The sequence below is a fragment of the Lontra canadensis genome, unplaced genomic scaffold (genome assembly GCF_010015895.1).
Source record: "Lontra canadensis isolate GAN:19392208 unplaced genomic scaffold, GSC_riverotter_1.0 scaffold30, whole genome shotgun sequence".
Lineage (NCBI taxonomy): Eukaryota > Metazoa > Chordata > Mammalia > Carnivora > Mustelidae > Lontra > Lontra canadensis.
This window is the reverse complement of record NW_022631024.1, coordinates 11217956-11227401: the sequence shown is the minus strand read 5'-3', so window position 1 is coordinate 11227401 and position 9446 is coordinate 11217956. Positions and strand designations below refer to the sequence as shown.

General features: G+C 54.4%; 1 protein-coding gene across 1 annotated transcript; it reads right to left on the bottom strand.

Annotated features, from left to right (window-relative positions):
- Nucleotides 1–2149: 2149 nt before the first annotated feature.
- On the bottom strand, nt 2150–9207 carry ARPC5L (actin related protein 2/3 complex subunit 5 like). The gene is made up of 4 exons (XM_032865835.1): nt 8910–9207; nt 4763–4835; nt 3669–3845; nt 2150–2696 (listed from the first exon to the last, which is right to left on the bottom strand). Exons 1-4 carry the CDS (start codon nt 9056–9058, stop codon nt 2634–2636), a joined length of 462 nt encoding a protein of 153 aa, XP_032721726.1. The 5' UTR covers nt 9059–9207; the 3' UTR covers nt 2150–2633.
- Between the last annotated feature and the right edge of the window lie 239 nt (nt 9208–9446).

Genomic DNA, 9446 nt, shown 5'->3' with positions numbered 1-9446 from the left:
CTTTGCTTTTAATTCCCTGTTGTAAGACTGAGCAAATGCCAATCCCGTTTGCTGCGGTTAAGGACCGTCTGCTCCATTCAGGAGAAGTCGTCATGGTCCCCTCCATCCTCGACCAAAACATCGCCTTGTATGTGGAGCCACCCCCTCTCCCCCCAACTCCTGACCCTGCATATTTAAGCCAACACTACATTCCGGACTCCAGGCAGCACCCCCACCGGCCACAGTGCGTGACAGCATGCCAGTGGCTCTGGCAGGGACCCATGAAACTTGTTCTCTCGCTGAGGAAAGGGGAACGCGCTTGCACTGGATAATCCACAGTACGGACTCCCGAGACTGCTAACGGATTCCGTTTGACTCAAGTTTCACTGGTTAAGTAAAAAGCTGAGTTAGTAACAGGAGCTCTGAAATTTATTTTCAGTTAGCCAATGATGTAAAGTTCCGTTTCTCAAAAATGCATAGGGTTAAAATACGTAAAGTATAATCTCACGGGCAAACGGGGATTTGCCGAGTAAATGTACTACATGTCGGCAGACCCGGAAGTACCCAGCAAGGGCAGCATCACCGTCCTCCCAGCTCGGCTCTCTACCACCCCTCCTGGTCTCCAGTCACCTACCTCCTCCCGTGGCTCCTCCCTGCAGATGGCTGTCCTTTGTTTAGAATATTATGTTTCCTTTATCTGGTGGGGACACAAGATAGGAATTGCTTCTGTTCTGTAACTGTGGTAAGAGGTGGCTTCTCCAGCGGTCCCAGGAGTCTCCCCACGTTGGGTGGCTCAGGGCTTGCCAGCAGCTCCGAGACAGCGACGGCGCAGGGGGTCCCCTGTTGACTACGCTGTGGCCTCCCTGCCCACAGGCCCCCCGCAGCTTTCACTCGTCCTGGACTAGCTAAGGGAGGCTTCATTCCGAGTAGGCTTTCCTCCTGCATGTGGAATCTCCCTCAGCTTTAAGAGGAAGAGTGGAGTAGATATTCCAAGTGATTCAATGCACTTTTACTTGTATAAAACGTTCTGTGATACAGTGTGTATAGCCCTTTATATGAGCATCGGAGTTGGATCGCTCTCCGTGTTGTAAATAGGACTTGTACTAAGACTGCTGTAGAAAATTCATTTGTGGTGTCACTTTTTGATTAAAGCTCTTTAATCTGGATGCAGCTTCAGTGGGTTTTGCTTGATAGTCTGGTGTATCATATTTGACTAAGGAAATTTTAGTGCTTTGTGTCTCCGAGACAAATTTCCTGGACTATGGAACAGACCTTCCAGTTTGGTGAGCAGAGGTGTGGGGAGAGCAGCGAGCTCCGAGAGCGTGGAAGCTCCGTGTCCTTTCCCCTTACGTTCCCAAGTGCGTCTCTTGCATCTGGCTGTTGCTGTAAGTACAGAAAGGGGAGCGAGGGGAGACGGCTATAGAACATTTGTCTTTCAGAAAGCACTCCCACCCCGGGTTTAGGTAAATATATGTGATTTAATGAAGGCAGCAGCCTAGTCCTACCTCCCAGGAATGGTGGAGGTTCTGCAGAGGAATTGGAAGGATTGTGTCCCTTCGGTCAAGGTCTTCTCTCCGAGAACCACATCAGTGGGGTCCCTTAACAGAATGCAGACTGCGGTTCCGTGTGCTTAGGAGGTTACAAACACATCCTGCTCTTCAGAGCAGCTGGCTGTTAGTGGTTATGGGAACAAAATGTTCCTTTTGTATCTATAGGCTGATGGTACCTGTTTCTGGCTTTTAATCCTTTGAAAAAAATTTGTCAGCATTTCGGTAAGGGTGTTCCTGCCACAGAGCCCCAGCCAGTGTCAGGAGATGGTGACCAGGCCCTTCCGGGGCATGCGCCCAAAAGACTCCACATGTAGTCACACAAACTAAAGACTTTAAAAGCCTAGATCAATTATTGAATGTTTGGTACTTTATTAAATAAGCTTCAAAATTACATACAAATCAAAGGAGTAAAACCAATAAATAGTTGTCCGCCAAACTCTGTCCCCACAGCAGCCCGCAGCACGGAGCCCAGGCCGGAGGTACTGCAGCGGCAAGAGGGCCGGACGCCACGCTCACTCCCCAGGACCGGCTCTGCGGGGCACGCCCACCCCCACATCAGTTTCTCATTCATTACCATCCCATTCCGTACTCACTTTACATACATGACACACACCGCAAAGTACATACTAATAAGCCAAGAGCTTTATTGATGCAGCAGGCACTTTACAATGAATCCAAGAGAGCCCGTCTTCTCTGGGAAGACGGGGCGTCTGTACAAACCCTCGAAGTTTTACTACTTCAAAAAAACAAGCTCTCCCTTTGACCACAGCCCTTGGATCTGTACCTGCCTAGATCGTCCCTCCCCCACGTGAAACAGGCAGAGCACACAGGTACCCCCGACCAACGCCGGCCAGCCGCTCTGGTAGACAGTTACGTCAGTTCTGTGTTACTCGTGGACAAAGGCATAGACTATCAGATCCTGCAAAGGATTTAGGAAACAGACGAGTTCTCCCTCCACCTTGAAAATAAAATACACTTCAGCGGATGCATGTCCTGAAATACTTCAGTTGGAAGTTCCTAAGAAGATGGTCCACTGGCAATCCCTTCTTCGTCAGCCTGTGCATCCAAAATTCTTCTCAAGGTAACATGAGTCCTTTTATTTTTTTAAACAGTCTTTCTTGCTGTAAGAACTCTTATAATGGAGCCTAGTCCTCCTACGGCTAACGCCTGTGGGGGCAGGAAAAGGAAAGGAGTCAAATGAGACCTGGCTGACCCAGGGGGAGCCCGGCTTGCTGGGGGACATGGGACCCATCACAGCTGCCTCCCCGAGCCCTCCTTAGAAATGCCAACAGGGCTCAGCACCAAGTCACCTTAAAGGGACCAAAGTGCCTGGCCTCCACAACAGGCGCACGGCTTGCTCAGTCCCTAAGTAGCACAGCCACCACCCCCTCCCCAAGCCCTAGTCACCTTCTGGCCGAGCAGGCCCGGCATGCCCAGCAACACGACCAAAGGCCACTGCAGCCCAGCACCGAGGCTGCCCAAGCGGCTGACCCCTCCGAACTCAACAGAGCCTCTGGGGAAGGGCGTGGTGTCAGCAGTAGCCTGGCGTGCGATCCTGACGAGCAAGCTCCCCGTAGCTCCACAAGGGGGAAGCTGGCTGGATGAAAGGCCTTGCTCTTGTAACGACCCGAGCAGAGGACAGGCACAGCTCTTCGTGCTTCCGGGGGCTGAAAGCCCTATTCAGTGAACATCAGGTTTCTGCCACTGCCCCCTCTGACCTGGTGAGGCCGAGGCCAGAGCAGGAAGCCCTGAGAGTCCACTGGAGGGCTCAGCCTGCATTCCATTCCTGTGGCCTGCCCGCCCCCCCACCGCCGCCACCCACCACCACAAAGAAGCTGCCTCCCTCCCAGCTGGGACTCCCTGTCCGTCTCACCATGCCACGTCACCTGTCCCCAGGACATGCCTGGCACAAATCAGCAGCTAAAGCAACTGGAACTCCCAGAACCAGTGAACCCCTACCAGGTGCTGCCACGGGAGAAGCGACCAGACGTCCCAGGTTGTTTAAGGTGTAGCCCCTTACTCTGCAACGCCGAGCACACTGTCCTGTGTTTGTCTCGGAACATCTGGCCTCCTGACGTGAACCCTGGGGCAGGGGCCAGGCGGGCACAGGCCACCTGTGCGGGCAGTGTGCTCACGTACCTTTTCATGCCACTGGAGTAACACTGCGCTGCTGTTTTCTGTGGGCTTCTCAAAGCCTTTATAAATGTACTTCATTAGCAAGTCAATGCCATTTCTGTCCAGCGACTGGACGGCCTGCTCAATCTCACTGCTCTTAAAGTTCGTGAGCACTTTCAGCACCACGCCCTGGGCTCGTTCCTGTGAAGCAGACACAAAGGGAGTGGCGCCCGGAGCCTACGCCCAGGCACACCCACGCCCTCCCAGACGGGCACAGAAATGCCGAACCGAGTGGTCAGAACTCTTAGAAACACTGCCCCGTTTCTCGTTTGTCTGGGACGGTTACGACCTAAGTGGCCGATAAGTTATTCCACTTCTCTGGGGGAGAGTAAGTGGTCTACGGCAGAGAAGCGTCCCTGCTCCTGAGGACACCTGCAAGGCTCAGGCTCCCCAAGATCCCAACCGTGGAGACCGATTTTCTTAACAGGTCCAAGAAGAGCTGCAGCTCCCCTCTGCATTCACCCCAGTAAGAGAGGGGCTGTTTCCCTCCACCTGAGAGGTGCAGCCGTGGCTTACGTCAAGATGCTATCACAAGACAGCAAAACCCCTGCTTCAGAGAGACCCCTTTCCCTGGAGCAAACTTTCGATAGCTTCTCAACAGTCGTGATATGATAAAGTAGGATCGTATCTTCTCAACTTTTGAAAAGGCAGGAAATCATAAAAGCACTAAATATCCTTACACAAGTAAAGCCTATTCGATAACCTTGAAAGCCAAACCACTGTTAAGTCCCACGGGGCAAGCTAATTTATAGTTTTGCTAAGCAGCAAGGGCTGGGTCGACTTCTCGCCCCAGGAAGCCCTGGGGAGGCGTGACTGTTTCTTTGGGGAGCTTTTACTATAAACGCAGACAGGCCTGATGGCAGGAGTGCCAGGAGGCTGCCATGGAAGCACTGCCCAGCGCCAACTCACTCCCTCAGGAGAGCCTCGCTGAGGCGGACGCACAACAGACGCCTGTGTGGAGCCCCGCGGAGCCCTCACTCAGCTGGGGACACAGACAGTCACGGTCACGGCCCCGGGCCCGGCAGCACCCGGCAAAGCCACAGCTGCACCCCCTTTACCTTCACGGCCTGATTCTTGGTGTTGACGGGAGAGTTCCGCAAGGCGGCGTGGAAGGCCCGAAGCATGTCCCCTGTGCATCACCACCGGTTAAGGACGGTTCAGCTCAAGCATGCCCACGCTTTTCTTAACAATCTCATTTCAAAAACAGCTTGAGAGAGAGGACTCAACATCCACATGCCCCCTCCCCTGCGCCCCACTGCAGATGTCAGGTGTGGCCAGAGCCCAGTGAGAGCAGCCTGTAGCTCCCCAGAGCCACACCCAGAGCAGAGGGCCCCTCTACTGTGCAAGGCCCCTCCTTCTGCCGCCCCCAAAACGCATTTGGACACGCCTTCCCTCCCACCCTAGAAGGCAGGAGCAGAGCAAGTGCCCTCTCAGGGTGACCCGCGATAGAGGCTGACTGAGCCCACTGGCACCTGCTCGGTCCTAGGCACCGGGTCTGCCCTGGGGCTCCTCACCACGCTGATGCGAGGCTGGCCCTCCCACTTGTTCGTTCTCAAAAGGGAAGGACGAAGGCACAAATGGAGATCTCCTAATGCTTAATCCAAAGTTTTATCGATGCCACTGCTAAAGAAATCAAGATGTCCTAAAATTGCTATCTTTCAAGACCCACCCGGGTCTGTGACATCCCAACTACTACTAAAAGGGAGATTAATCTAAAAGTTTTTCCCCAAAATACGAGTCAATCCCCACTTCCCTCAACCTCAGTTGCAATCCTAACACATTCTTTGCTGAGGTCTGAATACACAGCACTGACAAGAAAATGACAATCTGGGTTAGGTCCCCAAAGGTGACACCTATTTTAAACTGAATTACATCAGCCAACTTTCATTTCCTCATCTGAAACACTGGCTTCAGCCAAAAAGCTTCAAAAATAGAACAAGGAATGGCTTCTGCCCAATCAGGTCTCTACTCCTGGTTGTGCAGCGATACCTACGGGTGAACGGAGCCTCCGGAGCAAAGCCCCGTCCCTTCCTCCCTCGTGTGGGCTCCATCCTGACCGCGCTGGGCCCACACCACCCAACGGCCACACCCACTGAGCTCCCCATCCACCTTCTACAATGGAGAGGCAGCCCACCCCCTGTCGCTGCTGCCTTTGGAACTCCTTCTCCTCGGCCAGGCAAGGGCCAGTCTGGTATCAGCCACTGATAACTTCTACCTTGGCACTGTTTTCGGATTTGGCGTCCCAGAGCAATACACAGTCTCAGCGGCTTAGTAGGAAACGGAGGCCGGCTCTCCCCGCGAACCAGCGTGGCTGGCAAACAGAATCTTCGAGGGATGGATGGGGAAGGATAGGGTCCCTAGTACACGGGGGCAAAAAGTCACTGCTTTAGTTACCTCAGTAGTGCCAGTCTACCAAGCATTCGCCATAGGTGTTGATGGATACAGGCCCTTTAGCAGCTTGGGGAGAAGCGGGGAGCAGGGAGTGCACAGCATGTGTCAGGCTGGACCCCAGGTTCAGCTTACAGAACATGCGGTGGAGGCTGTGGACCGCTGCCCCTCATCTCTAGGTCAGGGTTTCTCAACCACAGCGCTTTTCACATTTCAGACCACACGGCCGGCGTGAAGTCTGTCTTGTGCGCTCGCTGCACTGTATTTAGCAGCAACCCTGGCCTCTGCCCACTAGATCCCAGCAGCGTCCCCCAAGTCGGGACAATCAATATGTCTCCAAACAGTGCCAGATTTCTTCAGGAGGAGGAGAGAGTGCAAAATTATTCAAAACCACTGCTTTGGACACACCCCTGTTCCTGAGACCAGAAGGTTCTTCAGTGAGGGAGAAAAGGAATGGATATTTAAACTCCCTACAAGGTCTCAGCTCCTGTGCCAGGTTTTCACCTGTCATCTCAATACTGCTACCAACACTCCGGGACAAGAATCCTTATTCTCATTTGAAAGGCAATGAATCTGAGGCTCAGAGAAGGAAAATGACTTCCCCAATGTCAAAAAGGTAAGCTGTCCAGCTGGTGTTCAAATCCAAGTGTGCCCAACTCCAAAGCTAAACTCTCTACCAAATCCCCTACTGTCGTTCTACCCAAAGACCCAAACTACAGTCCAGGACACTTGCTGCGTGCCCAGCACTGTAAAGCCTCTGCAAGGTTGTTGTGATGCTCCCATGGAACCTGTAAGGGCAGCCTTGTTCCCCTCCTGTTCACAGGAGAGGATGCTGAGGTTCGGACAGGGTATGAGGTCACGCAACTATAGCACAACAGAGTTAGGTCTGCATGGATACATGGCCCATGTTCTAGTTCATCGGAGTGATCTCCTATCATGACTCAATTCCCTATAGGACAGTAAGACAGGCCTCCTCCTCCCTACCTTCCCCACTCCAATTAATCAATCTCTATCCCTAATCCTCTGGCCTCTGTTCTAAGCTCCTAGCAGCCTACTCTATAGTTTAAATTCGGTGATCTAATATAAGTCCAATTCCTGGAACATGGTAGGGACTCAGAAAATACCAGTTCCTTCTTCCTCCCTCCCTGGGCTCCACATGTGCCAGGACTTCAGTTCTCGTTGTTAACCTCCCTTTCCCCAATCCCGAGGTAGACAGTCTATGGTAACAAGGTTTCTGACACTGTCACTAGTGGAGAAACGGCCACCAACTTGATATGCTAAACCTCAGCCTCCAATTAGCCTCAAGGAACCTGTCATTAGTCAGGGGATGTACCAAGAGACGACCTTCAACATGTATCTGTAGCACCAGGACCAAAACAGCAGATAACCAGACTCTGTTCTCCCCATCTGGGGATGGTCCTGGCCACAGACCCAACCCTGGAGCCTTTTTGGTACTGCTTGCCCATAAGCCATGTCCCGCACCAGACTGGAGAATCAATCTTCCCTCGTGAGGGTCCTTCTCATGACCCCATTTCGTCAATGGGGTAAGCAGGGTGGTCCTGATGGGGCAGGAAATACAAGGTTGAATCCCCACCTTTGAAAGCACATTCCTGTTCAAACAAAGTCTGGTTTTTGTTTCAAAGGCACACTGGAGGAACCCCGCAGGACTCCTCCCTAAGGTAGTCCTCAGGCCTGCCTTCCCAAGGTGAGTCAACTGATTAAACATCCAGAACCTGATTTATATACAGCATGAGCCTCCAACCCTGCCCTGGCAAGTGCGGGGGAGGGGCAGGCACTTCCTGTAACACCATTTGAATAGAGAAAAATCCTTCCTGTGAGAATAAGTTAGTTTCCTGTGCTCAAACTGCTAAGGGACCAAGCAGGCTGTGACAACCACCTCTATTTTTAATCCTGTTTTCTAAATGCCTGCCTTATGCGGCCACAAGAATAGTCATTTCCAGTCATGAGGTTCTACTTTTACATTTCACTTGGTGCTGTCTGGATTTTCTTAGCTCTCAACTACTAGTTCTTCCCGGCTTCCCGCACAAGAAGGCTATTTCAGGGAGGGAGCCAAAAGTGACTTCTTGAATGTGGCTGAGACCATCAAGCTCCACAGCCCAGGGTGTTCACAGAAAACCGAGAACAGGTGAAAAAGAGTGGCTTTAAGCGGGAGGTCAGACTCCTTCTGGGGTGGGAGGTGCACAATCTCTCACCTCAGGGCTGGACTAAGGCTCCAGCCTTCGCTCCCCCTTGGTTCCTTTCTACCCCTCAGCCATCCACCCACCGACCTTCATGTGCTGCTGCAAGCCGGCCCAAGAGGACTGTGCCCGGGAGCCTTCTAGGCCGCTCAATTACTCAGCGGGGCTCACCTCGGCCCCTCCCGCCCATCTAGCTCGAGAATGGCCCCATTTCCTGAAAGGGAGGGGTGGAGTGAAGGGGAGCCAAACGCACAGTCTGAGGGGATACGAAGACAGAGGGGGAGAAAAGAGGGCAGGCCTCGCGGTAGGGTGAGGAGCCTGCGGGGCTGCCAGGGTGTCGGACGTGCTTCTGGGGCTGGTGAGCCGGCGGGTCCAACCGGGGCTAGGCGCCGCGCTGAGGGAGGATCCGTGGGCCGGAGCCCGGGACAAGGGGAGCCCGGGACAAGGGGAGTGGGAAGACCGGGTGAGAGGAAAAGGGGGATACCCGCAGTAAGGGAACCTGGCCCGAGGGGGACCGGATGGGAAGGGACTTGGGAGACGGACCTCAGGGGCCCGGGGGTGAGAAGAGTACGGAGACCGGCCTGAGGGGCGCCCGGGCCGCCGCGCTGGGTAAGGATATTGCCGCAGAAGGCCGTCCACCTCGCTAGGGTCCGGGCCTGGCTCGCCCGCCGCCGCCGCCGCCTCCTCCTGCTCGTCCACGAATTTGTTCTCGTCAAACTCGTCGATGTCCACCCGACGGAAGCGCGAGGACAGCGTGTTCCGGGCCATGGCGGGGACTCGGCGCCCGCTCAGCCCGCTCCGCTCGGGGTCCGACCTCGGCTCTACCCAGTTCGGCACCGGCTCAGGCTCGGGGGCGGGAAGCGGCCGACCGGCGCCTCCTCCACCTCCTCCGCGCGCAGACGCCGCCGCCCGCCCACTTCCGGGCTACGCCGGAACCGGAAGTTCTGGTGGGCGGGAGGGGCGGGGCCTGGGGAGTGGCTGCAAGCGCTAGAGAATCCGCTTGATAATCAGCCTGACGGTGCCCAGTCGGACCCTGGTCTTTGGGAAGCCTCATTCTTGCGGTCTGAGGAGCGGGCACTCTGTCCCCGCGCAGGCCGAGCATCGTGGACATCATAACTGCGCTCGGCTTCCCTCCTGAATCCGAGGAGCTCCTGGT